At 40.1% G+C, this 23,117-nt stretch overlaps 1 protein-coding gene across 3 annotated transcripts in view; it reads left to right on the forward strand.

Annotated features, from left to right (window-relative positions):
- The window catches only part of ARAP2 (ArfGAP with RhoGAP domain, ankyrin repeat and PH domain 2), a 199,969-nt gene that overhangs the window by 38,349 nt on the left and 138,503 nt on the right, over positions 1-23,117 (forward strand). For all 3 annotated transcript variants that reach the window (XM_039541886.1, XM_039541887.1, XM_039541888.1), the window contains exons 5-8: positions 2,340-2,428; positions 3,286-3,648; positions 10,463-10,532; positions 21,700-21,820. In XM_039541886.1, coding sequence (XP_039397820.1) covers positions 2,340-2,428; positions 3,286-3,648; positions 10,463-10,532; positions 21,700-21,820 — 643 coding nt within the window. The remainder of the gene's footprint in view (positions 1-2,339; positions 2,429-3,285; positions 3,649-10,462; positions 10,533-21,699; positions 21,821-23,117) is intronic.

Here is a 23,117-nt window from a genome sequence, read left to right on the forward strand (position 1 = left end):
AGTAGTAACTTTGAAAAGGATTTAGGCGCATAGTGGACAAGCAACGGAACATGAGCTTCCAATTTGGTGCTGAATGTCTTGCTAACACTGATTATTTAATTTTGTGCTTGAGGTTTAAAATACTTTAAAAATGAACAAAATGCATCTTCTATACTTGTATTTAGGCTAGAAGTCTTTTTCATCTGCTAAGTTATGCTTTTGCAGTATTGGGAACGTTGAAACTTATCGGTAATGCTACTTACCCTGGTTAGAATAGTTACAAAATAGAATACAAAACATAAGATGGTTATCAACAATCTCCTTCTTTTTATAAAGGCACTACATGTAAAAATATTCTACCATTAAACAGGCCATGTGCATTGGATTATCTGCCTAATAGAATGGAATTGCTATTTCTTTACAAACTCAGATCTCATTAAATACAACTGTTCACAATATAAACATGAATAATGTTGAGACTTTCTACAGACCAAAAATAAGCTGGTATTCTCTTAGTGTAGATAATCAAAATTTCCAAGTTGTTAAAGGTAACACATACTACTAATGTTCAACTGCATCAGAATATGGTTTGTGGTGGGAAAAGAAAGGTACTAAAATTTACTGAAAAAATCAGAAAACGCTGTAGAGAGTCCAAATATCCTAGGAATGCATAAGAAAATACTATGTAAGTTCTTAAGAAAAGTTTAATTATCAAAGTCTGTGTAACTCGTGTGTGTGTGTATATGTATATAAAATGTAGCGAACTAGTATTCTGGACTAGTTAAAGCCTGATCATTGTATATTCTAAGTGGCTGGGTGTTAGATGTTGCACCACTGGGACAGGAAAGATGTCAAGGGAGCAGCTGGGAAGAATAGGCTGCAGTTTATATGGGCAATGTCTGGGGAAACCATTAATCAGTCACTAAGGAGTTACAGCTGAGAGATGAATCAACATGAGGGAGCTGGGAATTCAAGTGGTTATCTGTACTGAAGATTGACTGGAAACCTGCCTGAGTTAAACCAGGAGGGAAGGCAGCAGATTGGAGTGGAGACGTCTGAGGAGCTGCCTGAGCAAGAAATGGTTTTATGTATTGATTTAAACTATAGTAAAAGTCAAACAATCTTGTTTTAGAAGCTACTTTTAAAAGACGTCCAATCTGAGGAATCAGATATTTATTTATATATATATATATATATATATATATATATATATATATATAATATATGTGTATGTATATATATATATATATATATATATATATATATATATAATATATATGTAGGTATATGTATATATGTATGCTGGCTCACTCTGCACATGCTCAGTTTATGGTTGGCCTGTCTTTCTGTTGTCGAGATACAACCTTCAAATTTAAGTTTGATGTTCACCCCCCCCACCCCAGCAACAATAATGCTGGAAACTAAACCTTTCCTTTCTACCGCCATTTAGCTGGATATGAGTGCAATTCAAAGCTTAAATGGGTTCATTTAGATGCTTCCATCATAAAACAGGAGCATATTGTGGGGTTTGGGTTTTTTTGTGTTCCAAAGGGTGGGGGAAACACAAGAAAACTGAATGTTAAAGCTATGCTAATGTAATAAAGTTGTCAGATCAACTTTTGGAAATGCAAATGTTCCTAGAGCAATGTTAATGCTCACATGTTGTACACCTTGAATGTTTTGTGGTATACTTTTTACAACAAACAGTAATAAACTAAACATTTAACAAGAAAAAATTAGAGGGAAAACGCTAGGTGTATGTAGTATAGCTGAGTTCAGTATCACTGCAAGAATCGGAAAATAGCATTCCCTCCCTTTCTTTCTTTAACTGAGGAGCCTCTCCTTGACAGTACACTAATGCAATTTTTGCATGTACATAACTTCTGTCATGAAAGATAGGCCAAAGATACTAAATCTTACACACAGTTAAGGTGCAGTGCATAACAGTTAAACTTGTGACATTAACCATAGAAAATGTTATTGTAGAAAAGATATTGTTGGTTATATTTCAAGGTAATCAATTTTGTTGTCTATTTTTTGGTATTGCATTTTTTCTCTTATGCATGTGGATTTAATTTATTGTCTCTGGAGGCTGCCCAATAAATAGTTAGCTGAAGTTTATTTTTTAAATAGGGAAAAGTGAAAATTTGTGAAATACTTACCTTTAAATAATTTGGTATTTATTTGGAAGCATTTGAGATCACCTGTCCTTGTATGCAAAGAAGAAGTGCTTAAATGTCATAGTGGCACCTTTACTACTGTGGGGTGTCGCGTTCCTGATTTTATATTTGCAAAAACGTTGAGGTAATGTAGCAATCCAAACCAAATGCATGTCTCTATAATTGATTTCTTCTTTCCAGGAAATCTGCAGAAATGAATTCTTGGCTTTTGAAGAAAAATTTGAAGATAAAGAAGTGACTGGAGAGCATTGTCTTCATGATAAATCATGGTATTACTTATGAATTAAGGACAAGTTTAAACCTATTGTCACACCTGTCATCAACTTCTTTATTGAAATACAGTAAAAATGGTTGACTTGCACCTCTGGGATCACAATCAGGATGGCATAATATGTTTATGGAGATCTGACCCCTCCCCAAAATCAATCTGAGTTTGTATTCTATGACAATCTGGGAACATCTGCTCCCCGGTTCCTGAACTTTGTTCAGACTTACGTTGATGTAGTTTGAATTACCTTGTTCTGCTGGTGGTCCCTCCCATGAAAGCAGGGAAATTGTGAACTTTATCTTAGATATTTTCTAGGGGTCCATTGCCTACATGTTACCTTCATCTTCCCTTCTCCCCAACAACGCCAATACTTATTTTTGGGGTGGGGCTGTGATACTTACCTGATGCTCCAGCCCCAATCTACAACATATGGGAGCTGTCAACTGATGCCAATTTGCCCACTGAAGATTTTAAAAGGTTGACCTGGTCTCACTTGGAAACAGAGACCAGGCCACAACCCCAAAGACATGACTGGGGTCCAGTATGATGAGGACAATGAATTCCCTTTGAAGTTCTGCAAAATACATAGAATCATAGAAGATTGCAGTGGGAAGAGACACCAGGAAGTCATTCCAACCTCCTAATGAACCAATAAGTATTGTGTTACTGTGATTGGGCATGGTAGGATTCACTCTTGGTCACTATTAAAATAAATGTGGTTTGTTTCAGTGTAAGGTCTCTAACCTCATAGCAATTTAGAATGACTGTTTACAATAATTATTATTATTACAGTTTTGTTTATTTATGCAATGTACTTATTTAATAAACCAAGAGTAAAATTCTGTTGTTTTCTTCTAGTGTATTTAATATCCAGAAAGGGAAAGCATCATCTGAGGACCATGTGAAAAATGAATTGATATCTCAAGAGGATACATTTATGTTACCAGAACAACTTGCTAGTGAATCTGAATATACTACTGTGGAAGAATGTTCTCCGTATTTAAGAACAAAAAACCATAAAGCCCAAAAGTATTCTTCATTCCCTACTAAGAACCGAAGCAGAAATCTGGAACACTCTGTTAAAGAATCAATTTATTTTCTGCCATTTGATGATAAACAAACTATCACCCCGAACGATTCAATAACACCCTATGCCTGTTTTTATGGATCGTCGGTAAAGAAGGTTAAAGCAGGGTGGTTGGATAAACTATCACCTCAGGGGTATGTAGTATTTTCTATTATTATTTAATACATCTTATGTTTGCATGTTATGAAAATGAGTTATATTAATCTATAGTCCAAATAGGGGGTAATTGTTTTCTTTTGGGAAAAAGTAGGGTTTATTGGGGAACAGATGTGAACATTAGTAATAAATATGGTGTAGTTTTTTCTTTTGAATTCTTTTCAAATTTTGAAATAATGTTGCTCATTCCACAGATTGATTAATAGGCACACTTAAGGAAAGATAAGTTTTTAATGAACCAGTTAGCAAGCACTTACGAATTACAGCTTGTGAATTCTGCGATAAATTGTTATTGTGTCTTATCCTGAAACTTTTTAGAAAAGTTCTTCTTCCACAATCAGAAATACAATGGACTCTGGTGTTGTAAGATTCCATTTACCAGACTTGTTGTAGGTACATGTAAAAATCGCTTCCTAGATTGGAAGCATTGCTGTTTCTCAGGCTTTTTGGTTCCACTGCTGCCCTGTCTTCTGATCTGATTCATAGATTTTTTTTTTTTTTTTTTTTAAGTTCAGGAGGCACAATTTATTTTCTGGTCTAACCTTCTGCAAAGCATGCACAAAAGAACATCATCCATCACCTGAAGCCCATAACTTTTTTGAGCTACAGTATGTTTTTTAGAAAGACATCTAGTCTTGATTTAAAGACCACAAAGGCTGGAGAATCCACTATATCCTAGTTAAATTGTTCTAATAGTTAATTACCCTGTTAAAATGTGCAGCTTTTTATAATATGAATTTGACTAGGTTTATTTTTTTAATAATTGAATCACTTTCCTTTTTACCTTCTTGTACTATATTAAAGAGTCATCTTTCCCATGTATGGACTTGTAGATTGTAATCAGGTCACTTCTTAACCTTATCTTCAGTAAACTAAATACATTAAACTTCTTTAGTTTTTCACTTTAAGGCAGGTTTTCCAGACCTCTGATCATTCTTGTCTCTCTCTTCTGAACTTTCTTTCAATTTGTTCACACATTTTTTGAAGTGTGGGCACCTGAATGGGACACGATATTCCACTAATTCATAAAAGCAGCAAAGAGTCTTGCTCCAAAACCTCTATAAGGTGCCGCAAGACACTTTGCTGCTTTTACAGATCCAGACTAACACGGCTACCCCTCTGATACTTGACACTAATTCATAGATTCCAAGGCCAGAAGGGGCCATTGAAATAATCTAATCTGACCTCTTGTATAACACAGGCCACAGAACTTCTCCCAAAAAATCCTTGCAGCACATTTTGTTTTTTAAAGGAAAAAACATCCAATTTTGATTTTTAAAATTGTCAGTGGAATCCACCACAACCCTGGAAAATTGTTCCTATGGTTAATTACCCTCACTGTTTTAAAAACTCATGCCTTATTTCTAGTGTAAATTTGTCTAACTTCAACTTCCAATCATTGGATCCTGTTATACCTTTCTCTGCTAGATTGAAGAGCTGACTATCAAATATTTGTTCCCCAGGTAGGTACTTATAGTCTGTAATCAAGTTTCCACTTTACCTTCTCTTTGATAAGCTAAATTGAGATCCTTGAGTCTATCAAGAATCTATCTATAAAACATGTTTTCTAATCCTTTAATCATTCTCAGGGCTCTCCTCTGAATTTACTATTTGCAAAAGATATCAAACTGGCATAACATTAAATAGTTACCAGAGCCGCTCAGAACACTTACGTTGTAATTCATGTACCAATGAACTGAGTCATGTGCTCTATTTAAACTCCAAGTATGTGTCCCCTACTTCCTTAAGAAAAGCTGTGTAACAAGATACTAAATAGAACTTGTACCCTGAGAATTCTATTTTATGTTCATTGCAAATCTGGTACTTAAAATTAGAGCACAATTTTTCTCTCTCCACTTAATTCTCTAAAAATTATAAAGCCACTCAGTTTACTTGGTATATAAAACTGAATTTCCTTTTTCCTCTGCGCAGCATGTTGAGGTAGTACTTGTACGATTTACTGACATTTTTAATGGAAACTGGATTTTACACTGGCCTTTTCAGGTTGAGAACAGTTATGATTTATTATTGTCATAAAATACATGTTAGTTAATTAAACCAGAGCTGCTGCTGTTTAATTAAAGTTTTGATAAACTCTCACAGTCTACTAATCTTAAAGCAGAAGACACATTTAGCAGGAAGGGAAATAATGTTGGGAAAAGAGATTTTAGAGAGGGGTCTCATTCTTGCTTAATTAACTGTTTAATAGGTTTTAGAATTGAAACTCATATACAGATAACTAATGGGCCATCAACATTTTTAATGAACAGAATGGACTATTTCAGGTTCATGAAATTTTTTTAAAATTTATATAGAGTTTATCATCTCCATTTGCTCTTAATAATCATAGAATATCAGGGTTGAAAGGGACCTCCGGAGGACCAATCCCCAACTAAATAAAAAATACACATCATGTTAAATCACTGCAGTTAATAATGCATATATTTTTTAAAATGGAATTTTGTTTGATATTGGACTTGGTAGTCCATGGCCTTGAGTAGGTGCAAACTCTGGGAATAGGGGTGTGGATGGTAAATGGCTTGTTGGTCATGCAAACTGTATCCTGAAGTGCCCTTTTGGGGGGATGGCAATAGGGTGACCAGATGTCCTGATTTTATAGGGACGATCCTGATATTTGGGGCTTTTTCTTATATAGATACCTATTACCCCCCACCCCGTCCTGATTTTTCACATTTACTATCTGGTCACCCTAGATGGCAATGAGCCAGTTGCTACAGGTTCTCAAACTTCTCTCTTGGGGCTCCAAGCAGAGGTGAAAGTAGGCCGGTCTGGTCCAGCGTACCGGCAAGAGCCAGTTCACAGCCGACCATACTGGCAGGGAGCAGCTTCCCCCGGCCAGTGATTTAAAGGGCCTGGAGCTCCCGGCAGCACCTGGTGCCCCGGGCCCTTTAAATCACTGCCAGAGCCCCGGGATAGCGGCGTTGGCCAGGAGCCCTGGGGCTTGGGCGGTGATTTAAAGGGACCAGGGCTCAAAGCAGTGGCTGGAGCCCCAGACCCTTTAAATCGCTGCCCAAGCCCTGGGGCTTCTGGCCGTCGCCATAGCTACCGCTACCATGGGCCTCCGGAGGTGATTTAAAGGTCCCAGGGCTCCCAGCCGCCGCTACTGCAGCCGGAGCCCCAGGCTCCTTAAATTGAGATTTAAAGGCCCCGCCTCTTGTGGTTTGAGGCCTTGCCCCCTGTTCAGGACTCCAGTGTACTGGTAAGTCCTTTAAGTTACTTTCAACCCTGGCTCCAAGGCACCTAAAATCTTAACTCTGTCTCTATGAGGAGCAGCCAATCCTTGATCCCCTGTACCTGTGGATCCTGTGTTCCTTTTCCTTATGACTTCTGGGAACATTGAAGATGGGACAGCAGCAAACCGAATCAGGGAACATTCTCACTTTTGCTGAGAGATTCCCAGGAAGGAGTGTATGCCTCATTATAGAGGACTGAAGGGACAAAGGTGCAAATAATTGGCATGGACCTGAAAACATGATTGCCTGCACTAGTTCCTGAGCCCACCTGGACTTCAGAACTTTTTCAGGAGTCCTAGTATATTATTATTCCAACTATTTCTTCCTGTGGTTCTCATCTGAGAGGTTTTCTTTCCACTGTCTCTGATTACTTTGCAACACTTCTCATGGTGAGCTCCCATTTTTCTTTAGATTAAGAATCTGATTTAGCATTCTTTGGATGATAGCAAACATTTTGATGAGAGATTGAATAAAGGAGTATTGGATGTTTTCAGAGACTTCTGTGGCTTTGGCATGTACACATATAGCTTTATGTGCAATAATAATTCTATAAAATGTACAATTGATTTGAGTAATAATTCATCAAAGGGGTTCATCTTGTGGTGGGTGCCGGAGGGGGGCAGGCTTTTAAAGGGATGTTATCAACATAAAGAAACACACACCTATCTGAAATTCTTCTGTTACAAATGCCTAAGTTTCTCTAGAACAGTTTTGGGAGAAATTGTTGTTTCTTCAATTTGCTTATTTTTTGCACTTGAACACTGTATATTGAATTACACTGTTTGTCCTGTTTAGATGGTTAGTTTCCCCATTTGTGTGTGTCGAAACAGCAGCATGGATGATAAAAAGATGTAGGGTGAAATCCTGATTCCATTGAGGTCGATGGCAAAATCCCATTTATTTCAATGGGTCAGGAGTTTGTCGTTTTAAAAAGCAAGAAAATGTGGCTGTAAAACTGCAGAGTTTCAGAAGTAGAATGATTTTAACAGCTTTTTTTTTTAAATTACTGAAGATAAACTGGATAGTTTCTCATTAACCCTTGCAGTCTATTATTGCTGTTTATAAACAGCAGAGATTGAATTTACAGACAGATATTGGTTGTCAGATCCCTCCGATAAAGAATGACTTGCCACTCATTCTCTGAAGTTCACCTGGGGACCAACAACAAAATATTTTAGCTGATCAGAACCATCGTGACTGATCATAAGGAGATAAATAGTGTTAAACATCAATGTCCCAGGCCATTTAAGGCTTTGTAGATGATCAACAAGTTTGAACTGAACCAGAGACATTTATGTCAGCCTTTTCCACATGATTAGTAGGCAACTGTGTTTTGCATCAGTCCTAGTTTTTGAGGTATCTTAAATGGTAGATTCAGACTGGAAGTGATGGAGGCAAAATTACTTTGGCAGAGTCCATGTTGCAGAGGAAGGATTATGGTCTCTTGGCCAGCTGAAGATGGTGGTAAACAGTCTGGGAGTATTTTATCAGTACCTCTGAGCTGTGGTAGAGTGTGGCTTATGCTGTTGAGTGGTGGTTTCTTTTAGGGTATATCTACACTACGAAATTAGGTCGATTTTCTAAAAATCGACTTCTATAAATCGATTTTATACAGTCGATTGTGTATGTCAATACTAAGCGCGTTAGGTCGGCGGAGTGTGTCCTCACTACCATGGCTAGCATCGACTTACGGAGCAGTGCACTGTGGGTAGCTATCCCACAAATCCCGCAGTCTCTGCTGCCCATTGGAATTCTGAGTTAAGCTCCCAATGCCTGATGGGGCAAAAACATTGTTGCCGGCAGTTTTGGGTACATGTCATCAGTCGCCCCTCCCTCCATGAAAGCAACGGCAGACAGTCGTTTCGCGCCAGACACCAGGGCGATTAGAAGAGCACAGCAAGGCACGCTGCACATCAGAGAGGCTTTGAAAACCAGTTTCATGACTGGCCAGGCTTTGGTGTGACAGTTGTGTGTGTTTCTCCTTGATGCAAACCTGCCCCCTTTGTTGATTTTAATTCCCTGCAAGCCAACCACCCTCCCCATTTTGAAATAAAGTAACTATTGTTTTGAAACCATGCATTCTTTCTTTCTCTTTTTTAAAAAAATTAATAACGGACAAGGTAGCCCGGATGGGGTGTGGGAGGAGGGCAGGACAAGGCCACATTGCTTATTGTAGCCACACTAAAAATCAAACTGTTTGAATGACAGCCTTCTGTTGCTTGGGCAATCCTCTGCAGTGGAGTGACTGGGTTCCCGGAGCCTCCCCCCCGGTGTTCTTGGGCATCTGGGTGAGGAGGCTATGGAACATGGGGAGGAGTGTAGGCGGTTATACAGTGAATGTATCAGGGGTCTGTGCTCTTGTTGGCTTTCCTGCGGCTCCAACAGACGATTCATCATGTCTGTTTGCTCCCCGATTAGCCTCAGCATCACATCCTGCCTCTGCTCTTCATGCTCACTTAATTCTTTCTTGGCCTCTGCCACTGAATGCCACAGCATTAAGCTGTGTCCTATCACTGCAAGAGGACTGCATGTGCTCAGAAAACATGTCGTCATGAGTGCATTTTTTTTGCCTTCTAATCTGTGATAACCTCATGGATGGAGATGATAGGGGGAGCATAGAAACATTCTACGCTCTACGATTCTGCGGGGACTGCATGGTCACCTGTGCTGCTGAGTTCGCCACACTGACCAAACAGGAAATGAAATTCAAAAGTTCCCAGCGCTTTTCCTGTGTACCTGGCTAGTGCATCAGAGTTCAAAGTGCTGTCCAGAGCGGTCACAATGGAGCACTCTGGGATAGCTCCTGGAGGCCAACACCGTCGATTTGCATCCACACTACCCCAAATTCGACCCAGCAAAGTCAATTTTAGCACTACTCCCCTTGCCAGGGAGTAGTACAGAAGTTGATTTTAAGAGCCCTTTAGGTCGACGGAACAGGGTTGGTTGTGTGGACGCAGTCATTTTTAAATTGACCTAACGTGGCTAAATTCGACCTAACCCCATTGAGTAGACCAGGCCTTCACTTCCTGTCCCACTAGTGGGATGTACTGACATGGAAGTACAAGTAGACTTTGTCTGCAGGGATAGGGAGATGGAATGTGAGAGAAAACCTCTTGCTTCTTCCAGATCCCCCATGTGGTTTAAAATTCATTGCCTACTAAGTTGTTAAAGTAAATTACTAAAAGTGCTTCAGTTTTTATTTGTTAATATTATCAATATAACCAAAAAAGGTGGTTGTGATAGGGAAGATTATAATGTTGATAAAAATATGAAATATATCATAAATAAATTGGCAACACTGCACCTAATGGTAGTGATCATTCTTTTTTCTTGTATCTGAAACCAATATTTGAAAATATTGAAAAGATAATGTGGCTGAACTGAAAAATGAGACTGTTCTAATTTTGTAAATGTTTAGGCCTAAATACTAAATACTTCCACTCTTCCTATTGTTCTCTATTTGCTACTGGGAACTTTTCAATGTGGTACTAAGTTGCTTTTTATAATAATTTACAAATATTTAATTTTTAATTTACAGAAAACGTATGTTTCAGAAGCGCTGGGTTAAGTTTGATGGAGACACTATTTCTTATTACAATAATGATAAGGTAAGCACCTCTGTGTGTGTCTGTGTGTCTGTTTAAATAAGTATGGTTTGGTTTCCTACCGTTTAACTGGAAAGGTAAAGTGCAGATGAGCTATGCTTACTGTAACTTAAAAGAATAAAAAAATGAATATAACTTAGTATTTGTTTATAACTTGTTTCTAAATAGTATTTTCACTTGCAAAATATTAGGATGTGACACTATATTAAATGTTTGAAGATACTGTTGGGATCTTCGCTAATATTTCCTTTTTTCTGATCCCCTTCCTGACCTTTCCAGAGATGTATTCTCAGAACTTCTACAAAATAATCAGGAGACGTGTACTGCAAAAAATCTGCAAAACTGAACAAGATCATGCAAACCACACTGCAGGGATCAAATTCTATTTAGCTGATGGTAGTGACTTTTGTCCTGGCTTGTCATGGCAAGCTGAGCATGATGGATCAGCACTGATAAGCTTGAAAAAGGGATTGAATTTGGCACACATTTTTTTTCATTAATCAGTGTGTGGTTTCTGTTCCTGATTTTAACTTTCTTCTGGGAATCACCATATTGGACAAGACTGACTAGCTTTTATCTCAATTGGCTTGTATATAAAGCCAACAGTATTCTAAGCTGTATAGTGCTATGGAATTGGGGAGTGGAAAGAATTTCTTCCCGACCCTCACTGGCTATTGGCTTATACTTCCAAACCTGAGAATTGATGGCTGCTAAACTTTTGCCACAGTTAGTGTAAATGAAGCAGCTCTTGTTACTCCCACTACTGTCCTGTGTATGTGTGTGTTGTCTTGTGTTGAAAAATCTTATTAAACTATTTGTCTTGGCAACTGTGAATTCCATAGGTAAATTTATCTTTTGATATATGTTGTACAAAATAACTTTTTACCCATTTTAAATTAGTTGCATCAGCTTTTCATCAAAAGACTTCTTGTTCCTTGTTGAAAACTGGTTATATAGGAGTTTTATGTAACGTTTCTCTCTACTACTCTTCTAGATCACTGCTAAATATATCGAACACTATCAGTTCCAGGACTCATCCCCTGGGTACATAGATAATTTGATGCTGAAAGTTGGCCATTTATTCCTGTTCTTTGCTTCCTATCTCTCAAGCAGTATTCACCCACAAGAGGACTACCTCTTACCCTATGGCAAGATCCTGAGCTTCTTTTAAGTAGAAGAAAATGAACTGAACTAAACTCCAGATCAAGACACACATCTGTGTGTGTGTGGTGGGGCTGAGAATGTATGGATGTGAGTTAATTTGAAACACCAAGAGCATTTTCTGGCAAAGAAACAATAGGAGTGCCTGGCTAAAACAAAACACCAGTGACCAAGTCCATCTCTGTTTGCAAAGGCTGTGACTTTTCTGAAAGCTATGGTGGAGACCAATAATCAAAACTCCTGTAGGGACTTTATTTAGATCCTTAAGAACAAATGAGAAATTTATAGCACAGAATGGTCTGATATACCACCAGGGCATAAGAACGACACTGAAGGGGATAAGGAGATTAGACAAAAGCTGAATGATTTCTTTTCATGAATCGTCACCATGTAAATTAATTGGGGGTAAGGGAGAAGGCCTACCCAAGATTACTCTTTTACACTCCATGTAAAAGTAAGGCATGATCAGGGGGATGGAGAAAGTGATAGAATAATTTCAAGATTCAGATGACAGTGAATCACTAGTCCTAGATGACATTCACTCAACAAAGTAAAGCCACTAACAAAGTAAAGCCCCTAACAATATAGAGAATTCAGCATTTAACTGAAGCATGGTCACCATTGTAACTAATGTGTTGAAGAGAAAAGGTGCTAAAACTGACTTTATTATCAATTATTGAGCCATACATCTATACTAGGTAAAACAATCAAAAAGATAACTGAAGATAAACACTTGGGATGAGAGCCTCCCTGCCACCTCAGCCTTTACTACATTTGGTGCAGGAATGGGAGAAGCCAGCCATAAGGATGCCTTCTGAGGATCCCTCATAAACCCCAGCATAGGTGGGAATGTGTTTTGGGGAACAAGGCAATAAGGAGCCTATAAAAGTCTGACTTAACATCTCCTTAGCCCTCAATTCTTCTCACCCTTGGATTAGAAAAGCATGTTTTTGCTGGATACATATGCAAACTGACCACGTGACATAGTCATACTTATGCAGATAATTGCAGAGCCTGTAGATCTCTAACTACACTAAATATCTTGACAATGAGGAGTCTGGTGGCACCTTCAAGACTAACAGATTTATTTGGGCTTAAGCTTTCGTGGGTAAAAACCCCCCACTTCTTCAGATGCATGGAGTGAAAATTACAGATGCAAGCATAAATATACTGGCACATGAAGAGAAGGGAGTTACCTTACAAATGGAGAACCAGCGTTAACAAGGCCAATTCAGTCAGGGTGGAGGTAGTCCACTCCCAATAAGTGATGAGGAGGCGTCAATACCAAGAGAGGGAAAATTGTTTTTGTAGTGAGCCAGCCAGTCTTAGTCCCTAATCAAGCCCAAATTAATGGTGTTCAATTTGCAAATGAATTGTAACTCTGTAGTTTCTCTTTGAAGTTTGTTTTTGAATTTTGTTGTTGTTGCAGGATGGCTACTTTTAAATCTGTTGTTGGATGTTCAGGGAGATTGAAGTGTTCTCCTACTGGCTTTTGTATGTTACCATTCGTGATGTCTGATTTGTGTCCATTTAGTCTTTTACGTAGACACTGTCCGGTTTGGCCAATGTACATAGCAGAGGAGCATTGCTGGCACATGATGGCATATATCACATTGGTAGATGTTCAGGTCAATGAGCCCCTGGTGGTGTGGCTGATGTGGTTTGGTCCTCTGATAGTGTTGTTAAGGTAGATATGGGGACAGAATAGGCAACGGGATTTGTTACAGGAATTGGTTCCTGAGTTAGTGTTTCTGTGGTGTGGTGTGTAGTTGCTGGTCAGTATTTGCTTCACGTGGGGGGGCTGTCTGTAAGCGAGGACTTGCCTGTCTCCCAAGGTCTGTCAGAGTGAGGGATAATTTTCCAGAATAGGTTGTAGATCGTTGATTATGCGCTGGAGAGGTGTTAGCTTGGGGCTATACATGATGGCCAATGGTGTTCTGTTATGTTCCTTGTTAGGCCTGTCCTGTAGTAGGTGACTTCTGGGTACCCATCTCGTTCTGTCAGTCTGTTTCCTCACTTCCTGACCTGCCCATCTACTAATGTGATATATGCTATCATGTGCCAGCAATACCCCTCTGCACTGTAGTATCCGGGTTCTTTCCAGTAGTGTGTTGAGCATCATGACTAAAATCTGTATGAGTATTTCAACCTCTCACCAGGGAGAGAATTGTGTGTGCAGTGTTTCTTGTAGGGTTTTGTTTTGAGATTTAACTGCAGGCTGAGGATAACAGAGATAAAATGCAGTGTTTTATTGCCTGTAAGCCCAAAAGTCACTTTTAATAGTTATTCCTTTATTTTAAAATTGATCTAAAGAGTCTATGTATATATAGAGTCTTATCTTCATGGTGGTGCTAACTAGAGTGTGGATAACTCAAACTAACACCTCCCAAGTTAACATAGATCGGTTGAGAACAGTCACACTCAAAACAACACTCAAGAAACACAGTGTGAATTTTATTAGCTGCACAGAGTAGCTGCATTTCTCGGTCCAGAGCACTTGAACTTTAACCCATACTCCTGACAGGGCAGCTTGCTCAAGTTTAAAGTACCACTTAACTTGAGCTAGAGATTTTTGATGGGTGTTGGGTTTGGGGAAACACACGAGTTATACCTGGAACCAACACTGCAGTGAAGACAAGTGTTCAGTGTGCTCCTCTGTGCAACATCTTCAGAAATACTCTGACAGAGAATGTTTTCTCTATTTTAAATGTTTAGTTTCATACTGTTTTCACAAATACTAACACAAATTAATAATAAGCAAATCCATATTGTGAGGTGCCAAACTAACCAGTTTTATGTAGCTACTGCTAGTCCTTGGCAGCTTTTAACTACAAGCAGCATTCACAGATATATACTAATGCTGGGTAGATGCTGAGAAGTTTAAAACTATTTCTATATTTTATCTTGGAACACTACATATGCTAAATTGCCTTGTCTGCTTCACTTTAATTGAAAACTTGCAGAAGGTGACAGAGTGAGAAGGAGAAGTTTGCCAAATGGCAAATAAGTTAAAAGAAAAATTAAGGGGTGGGTGGAGTGAGGGCGTTGTATGTGTGACACCCCCACACACTTATACTCAGTCCTTCTAAGCAGGAGGGTCTTATCTAGTTTTCTGAACCATTTTCTCTGACCTTGTTCAGCAATAACAAACCAGTAGAGTGGTTATCTTTTAATAAGTACACATTTTTCTTTCTCTCATACCCAAATATAATATATGAAGAAAAATGTCCAATTTCCTGCAAGCAGTCATTGACCTTGATACTGTTCTTCACTGAGCCACTGATGCTGCTCATTTCTTATATGTACATATGATTGAGCAAGCTAGTGTGGTGAGAGCAACATCCTGTGTGGTTACATCCTTAGCTGAGTGTGGTTAAGCGGAGAGAGTTTTATAAAAGGAAAATGCAATCTGAGGCTGCTTTTCAACTACCAAATCTGCATGTTTTTTTGTCTCAATGTGCTGTCTGTTTTTGACGGAAGGAACTACAATTCCACAAAACCTAAATTATAGTAAAGCAAAAATGTTGGTATGGTAAGGTTATTTCAAAAGTGTGAGGAGCTGGGACATATTAATTAGAGCTGTATTGAAAATGGTAAATCCGTCTTGTGTATGATTTCAGAATCTGAATTTCATTCTGATTTGGAATGAAAACAAAAAATGTAAAAAATATATGTAAAACAGAATGCAGATTGTTGTTGTTGTTGTTATTGAAAAGTCAAAATGGTTTGTTTTGAAACAAAATTCTGCCTACTGAGCTGAAGGAGAGCTGGGAGAACTGGCTCCTGGCTCAGACATTGCTTTCAGAGTCTGGGCTGCCAAAGTGCCAGGAGCCTGGAAGCCAGGGCCCCCAGCAGTTCTCCAGGCTGGCTGCTTAGGAGCCGGCCAGGCAAGCTGTCAGGGAACCAGGGAAGGTTCTCTCAGAGCTGTGTCTGGGTTCTGTCAGACCTAAATCAAAATCAAACCACCTCCTCAAAAAGGCTAGATTTTGATGAATCTGCCCTCTCTGACAGAAAACCCTTCCATCTGAGAACTTCTGACCGGTTGTAATATTAATATGGGTTCTTCTGGTGGGGAAGGAAATAGCTGAATCTTTCTCATTTGATCGCTTATCTAGAAAGGTTTCTGAATGGCTCGAAAATTGTCCTGATCAGAAAAGAATTTTTTTAATACTAGGCGTTTATTTCCTGTGCATGAGAAGTAGCTTTTGACAAATAATTGATAAACTATTGCAGTTTCATTGCATTTACAATATGTACAGAATGCCGCTGGATGTTAAGTTGTGTTGATTTTGCACCATGCTAAAGCTTTACTTTTCACTTTTCTATCAGCTGATACATGCTCAGAATCTGTCATTTGTGTTTACCCACCCTAAAACATAGTTTGCATTCTCCTATCTAGAAGCCAGATGAGCAAGCTCAATTCCCTCAGTTCATTGTGGACTTTCAGTCTCCTTGTGTAGGTTCTTATGCTATACCAGAGGGTCTCTTCCTCTCAGATGTAATAGTTAGTGTAACAGCAATTACTTGAACTTCCTTAGAGATTTAAAAACACCATATCAGGTTTTGTTAAATGCATCGATCTTCTAGTGAAAGAGTGGAGGTGAGTTTTCAGCCGAGGCAGTCTGCAGTAACTTTAATTTTGGGATATTATTCCTGTATTGGGTGAGACTATGTTAAAGTTAGTCATTTGCTCTTTCTGCTGCCTCAAATTCAGGTGAATAGATAAAAACCCAAGCATAACAAGTCTAAATTCAGTGTCATGACCATGTGAGTGTGCATGTTTACCTTTCAACTGTGGTAGTCTATTTCAACTCATGAGAGGAAATAGCATAAGGTTGAGGGTGGAAGTGGAGGTGAAGGTGGTAAATGCAGCTCAGGTGCTTTGCGTGATATAATCTTGTATCACATCTAAGCCTCAGGAGTCATAAGTGAGAGGGGTGTTCTAGGTAACTTGTGGCAGAGAGAAAAGAAGCATCTGTACAATGTTAGTTTGCTATTGGTTGTGTTTCTGCTGCTCACATTTGTCCATCTCTACCTGCAAACACCTAGTAGCTGTATGTTCCAAATGTCTTGAGGTGAAAAAAGGGCTGGTTATGCCAATGAGGCATAAAGGCCTGGGGAAACATAACAGTGTAAGACCTATGTAAGTGTGCATAAAAAGAATGGTTTAGTGCATAGGGCACTGGACTGGGATTCTAAAGTTATGGGGTCAGTTCCTGGCTCAGTCACAGACTTCCTTGGGCAAGCCGCTTCTTTATCTACTCTGTGTTCATTTCCCCATATTTAAAAGTGGGGATTATATTTCCCAAAGTCGCAGGGTTTTGTGATGATAAAATCCAACACAGATTGTGAGGCATTCTGAAATTATGGTAGCGAGGTCCATATAAATATTTGGAGTGATAGATTTCAGCAGCATTTGTATATTGTCCTGCATATGTACATTTCTGTTATGCAACTCAATAGATTAACAATCTTTTGATTTATAAAAGTTATACAGTAAGACATCTGCATGGCACTCCAGTGCCTTTGACATAAAATACCAAAAAAATAAAAATAAACTGAGAGTAGTAGCCAACCCCACCAAGAGCCCCAACACAACTAGGCCTACAAAGTCTCTCTACTCCCAATGCTGTCCTTTGGGATCCCTTCCTCTGCGCTCCTCACTAAGGGTAAACCTGGATCTGTGTGACCTGTGCTTCTGGACTCAGGATGTCCAAGCCCATGCTTTAGTGTCCACTCTGCATTGTAAACCTGGGCTTACAATTGCTGGGCCTGGGTGTCTCAGCCGTGCAAATGCTGAACTAGCCAGACCTTTTGATTTAGTTCTGAGGCTTGAGCTATGCCCTTGCTACAAAGTGATAGGGCTGGGATGCAAGGCCTTGGACTCAGACCCACCTGCCAGTAGGAGATTAGGCCCTTAGTCTTGAGTGCTTGCTGAGCTGAATCAGACATGTGTGGATGGTAGAGGGGGTTGGGCTCAGTGACGAGCTGCCAAAATCTTAACAAAACTTTTTTTATAAAAAGTTCTGATTTAAGGGATGTGCCACAGTATGTATTTTTTGTACCAATAGGGTTACCATGCGTCTGTATTTTCCCGGGAGGAATTTTAGTAAGTACCCACCACCCTGCCTGCAGCCAGCCCCTGCCACACCCCCTGCACTGCCTGCAGCCACCCCCTGCCACACCCCCTCCCTGTCCTAGGTTGACCAGATTACATGAACAAAATATCGGGACACATGGGGGGGCAGGTCCGGAGCACCGCCAAAGCAAAAAAAAAAAAAAAAAGCCGAGCCGGAGTGCTGCCGAAGAGGGGGGAAAAAAAGCAGGAAAAAAGCCGGGTACTCACGGGGAGAGTGGCTCGGAGCAGCCCGAGCAGCAGGACGCAGCCCAGGCCCAGCAGAGCAGCTGGGGACCCACCAGGCAGCAGCAGGAGCTCCAGGGGTCGGGGGGAGCAGCAGCAGCAACAAGGCCCGTGCCCAGGGCCAGGTAGCGGCCCACATGGCTCCCGCAGCGCAGCGCTCCCGGCAGCCAGAGGAAGAATTCCATCACTTCCTGGCCAGAGACCATCAAAGCCGCAGCTCCGCCTCGCAGGGAAGCGGGTTAACAACCGGTTCTAAAACTGCTTCAAAATTTAACAACCGGTTCACGTGAACCAGCTGCAGCTCACCACTGGTTGGGCTCAAACCTGAATCTGGGTTTACAATGCAGTGTAGATATACCCTAAAGTCTGAGTAAATAGATACTCCTTGTAGTATGCCCCATCTGTCAAAAGACCTGGACTCTTTTTAGGTAAAGGAGGGGGAACTTTCCAAAGTAGAAGGTCCCTGATGGAGAACATTCTACCACTTCCCTGCTTCTTTATTTTTTTATTTTGAGGGGACTGTAGTATGAAAGCCATTGTTGATTGCAATACTGGCAACATGGCACATGGGGGAGAGTGTCTTAGGACAGCTTAGATAAAACTCATCTAAGGTTACCAACAAAATAACTAATTTGAACATAAAGGATGGGATGAACGTTTTTATTTTATTTTATTTTATGTCTAGTTGGAGGGAATGGTTTAAACCATGAGCTACGGTGGTAAGAGGAAATGTAACATTTTAGCAATTTCTAATTGCAAAACTCTTTCCATCATCAGCCTGTCTTTTCTTGTGTTTGGATGAAGTACAAGAACTTTCAGTTCCAAAGTCAATAGGAATAGAAGTGCCATCTCTAATCTGCCAGTAAAAAACACATGGTTTTATAGCAGCTGTGTAGCTAGTCATAGCTACAGCATCAGTTCTGGTAACTAGAGTTACCAAAGTCTTTCCATTTATAAATTCCTGTTCCAAGTTGCTCAGAAGTTCCTAAAACTTGACCTTCATTAAAATTTGCCCGGTCTGTTCTCTGCCCTGAAGGGGTGTATATTTTCAATTTCAGCAAAATGCATTTGTGTTTCTTGCTCCCAATGTCCAAAATGTGTTACCGGGAGAGGAGAGAAACAAAGTACAAAGAAAAATTATTTTTTAGCAAATACTATGAAATAAGAATAGTTGTTGGTCATATTAGCAATCTGATAGAGTAATGCTGCTACAGTACCGAACATAGCCAGTAGATGCCTGCAAACACCAGAAAATAATTATATCTGAGTGCCTTTAGAAAGGGGATCTGCTACTGGAATTTGTTACCTTATGATTCTATTTTGTGAACTGTAAAAAAAAAAAAAAAAACTTTAACGCGGCACCCAATTTTTTCTGACAAATGAATAGCTACTGTGTTAAAATCCCTTTTCAAAGAAAATATAGCCTTAATGATGTGTTTGTGTGTAATCCTTTATTTCATTGTGCTGACACACTAAGATTAAATTACCAAAACAGTAGTGCTTCACAAAATTGTACAAGTGTTTGCTTGAAATAAAATGAGTCATTTTTATTGCATCATTATATTTTCAATATATTGCAATTGTCCGAACAGCCTTCATTGAATATATGTGTATTTAAAAGGGAAAAACATGAGACATGTAGGCTGTCTTTACATAAATCAGTAATACAGTGAATAAATAGAAAATATATCCAGTGGGCGCTCAGCATTTAACCTTAAAAATGATACATTGAGTACAAACACACAGGATAATTGTATTATAAAAAGATCTAGGTGGAAAATTATTGTAACTAGGATTTTTTTTTGTGGGAAACGGATTGAACCCTTTCCAGTCAGAAATATCTTGCTTTCTCACTTGCTAAATCCCAGTAGCATATTTGGGTTCTAATCAGAAAGCAGATTGATCTAAACCTAGAGGGGTTAGAAAAACCCCAGCTCTGAAGCCAAGCTGGTTTTCAGAAGTGCATTCTAGATCAGGGGAGGGCAAACTATGGGCCACATCCAGCCCACCAGCTGTTTTAATCTGGCCCTCGAGCTTCTGCTGGGAAGCAGAGTCTGGGGCTCGCCCCGCTCTAGCCGGGGAGCAGGGTCAGGGGTTGCTCCATGTGGCTCGTGGAGGCAGCCACATGGCCCCGCTCCAGCACTGCAGCTGGGGAACAGAGTCGAGGGCTGCTCCACGCAGCTCCCAGAAGCTGCGGCATGGCTCCCCTCCAGCTCCTATGCGCTCCATTGGCCCCCTCCAGCACTCCAACGGAGAAGGGACATGCCACTACTACCGGGAGCCACTTGAGGTAATCACCACCCGGAGCCTGCACCCCGAGCCTTTCCCCACACCTCAACCCACTGCCTCAGCCCTGAACCCTCTCCTGCCTCCGAACCCCTCAATCACTGGCCAGAGCACTCTCCTGCACCCCAAACCCTGCATCCTCAGCCCCACCCCAGAGCCTGCATTCCCAGCCGCAGCCTGCACCCCTTCTGGCACCCGAACCCCCGGCCATATCCCTGACTCTTCTCCTGCCCTCCGAACCTCTCCGGCCCAGCCCAGAGTACCCTCCTATACTCCAAACCCCTCATCTCCAGCCACACCCCAGCCTGCACCCCCAGCTGGAGCTTTCACCCCACTCCCCCTGCCCCAGCCCAGAGCTCCCTTCCGCCCTCATTTCTGGTCACACCCGGAGCCCGCACCCCCAGACAGAGCCTTCACCCTCTCCCGCACCCAACCCCAAATTTTGCCCGCCATACAATTTCTATTCCCAAATGTGTCCCTCGGGTCAAAAAGTTTACCCACCCCTCTTCTAGATACTACTATCCTATCTGATTTTCCTGCATACCCCCCCCCCACTCACACACAAACTTGAATACCTGTGATGTGTGCTCCCATTGGTGTAAGGGATGGCTTGACCTTTTTGTTTTAAAAAAGCAAACAAAAAAACTAGAGTTGTGCTAAACTGTGGTAAGCTTTCTCCACCCCCCGCTCTATTTTGGGCTTTCTTATCCCAAATGCTGTTTTGGAGCCAGAGACCGCCACCCCCACCAAATCAGAAGTATTAGGACTCCCAGACATTTTGCCATGTTAGGGAGAAGAGAACATCTGAGGTTGGAGGGAGGTTCCCTGGTTCTTAATTTTTTTGTTACTGTTCTGCTGTATGGTCCCCTCTATCTCTGTCTCCATTCCAATCCCAGACTAAAGGTAAAATCTATGCATCTCCTGTTCTCACTGACCAACTATGTGGAAAATACCTTCCTGGTGTTATGATGTCTGGGGCAGGGGGAAGCTGACTTGGTGCTTCCCTGACACTGTTCAATGAGTCAGGTTTATCTGTGTAGCTGATGTTTCCTGAAGTCGTAGAGATACCCAAGACTGTGGTAAAACTAGGGTAAATTACATTTGTCTACTGTCAGGCTGACAGTGGCATTTTGGAATACAGAGTTTCATGTAATTGGAGTTTATAAAATGTGGTTTTACTGTATATTGGATAATGTACCTGTATTGAGTCAAACTCCTTCTAAGAAAGGAGCAGCTGTGGATAGCTACATAAGGGTGAAACTGGTGTTATGTAGCAAATTCTGAGGGAGCAGAAGTACTTTGGTAATCAGTATGACTTATCAATAGAAGTCGTATTAACTATTTCTATTGTTTTTTATATAGGAAGTTTACTCTAAGGGAATAATCCTGCTCTCCGCGATAGTTACAGTCCGAGTCCATGGGGAAAATAAATTTGAAGTTGTCACAGCTCATAGGACTTTTGTCTTCCGAGTGGAAAAGGAAGGTAAGCAGAGCACATATTTAAATGACATCTGCTAGCAGATTGTATTGGTGGCTATAGGTAAATAACATTCCTAAAATCAGTGTTTTTGTATGCATGTTGTCACACTTCCAGCAAGGGGTCACTGGGATCCAGCTTTCTTGGGCTCAAATGTTGTAGGTTTTTGTGAGAGAACTTTATTCCATACTCCCTGGATAGGTTACCTCCCAACTAGAGGAGAGACTGTTATCAACAGTCTTATGATTCCAAAGTTAGTCTAAAGGCCAAGTCATTGAGTACTGTATTGGTTAGGAAAAAAAAGTATTTTCCTGCAAGGTTGTGGTGTGTGTGTGTTTTTGAGATGGCATAAAGCAATTTTTTTCTGGGTATTCTTTAACATTTATTAGAGCTACTTATAATCCCTGTACTTTCAGCCATCTGCTCTGAGTTACTGTTCAGTATAAAAATGACAAAGAGCAAGGTGAAGTTGATGGCTTGGATGTGGAGATCGACAAAATCTGGCGTGGGTTTTCTGGTGGCTTATATTTAATGTCAAATGTGCGGTGTTTCCAATGAAGTTTTTGATAGTGAATTAGGTTAAATTAAACTAGAAGCCATAGAAATTTCTTGTAAATTTTTTTTATCAACCTGTAGAGTGTATTATGCAAAATCAATACCAAAAATTGTGTACAGCTTGAGTTATTTATGAAAAGTCCAATAAAAATGGAATATTAACTAGAATATATTTATTTATTTACAGCAGTGTATACTAGCACCATTATAGTTAAAAGTCTGTCAGCATTTCCATTATCAACTCCATTTTTTATGGGGTTATAGCTTGGCTATAAACATTTGCTCCAGGCTATAACTTTGAGTGCAGTATCCTAGCTTGTGGTATCCCAGCCTTATCAGGTTTGGCTCAAATCATTTCAGGCATTTTTACATTGTTGGCTGGCTTCAAAATAGATCTGCAATTTTTTTAAAGATTTTTTGTTTGTTTGTGTTTTTACTGTTGCTCAAAAATATTTTCATTGTAACATGAAATTTTGTAGGGCCATAATCTGTATTATGTACTAATGCCTTTGGATAATGAGAAAACAGCATCAACTATTTTTTATTTATAATTTTTTTAAAGTGTTCCTCTGTGTGCCCTATGACGAACTTTTTATATGGGTTACAAATTGTATTTTTCTTAAATATGCAACCCTCCCTTGACAGAACAGCCTGCTTAGGCAGCTGTTGATTTACTGTTCTAAGTAGGTTTGGGACAAATCAAATGGTCCGTACCAATAACTAGAGCCATTTGAAGTATTCAGTAATT

This window comes from Mauremys reevesii, linkage group 5 (assembly GCF_016161935.1).
Source record: "Mauremys reevesii isolate NIE-2019 linkage group 5, ASM1616193v1, whole genome shotgun sequence".
Taxonomy (NCBI): Eukaryota; Metazoa; Chordata; order Testudines; family Geoemydidae; genus Mauremys; species Mauremys reevesii.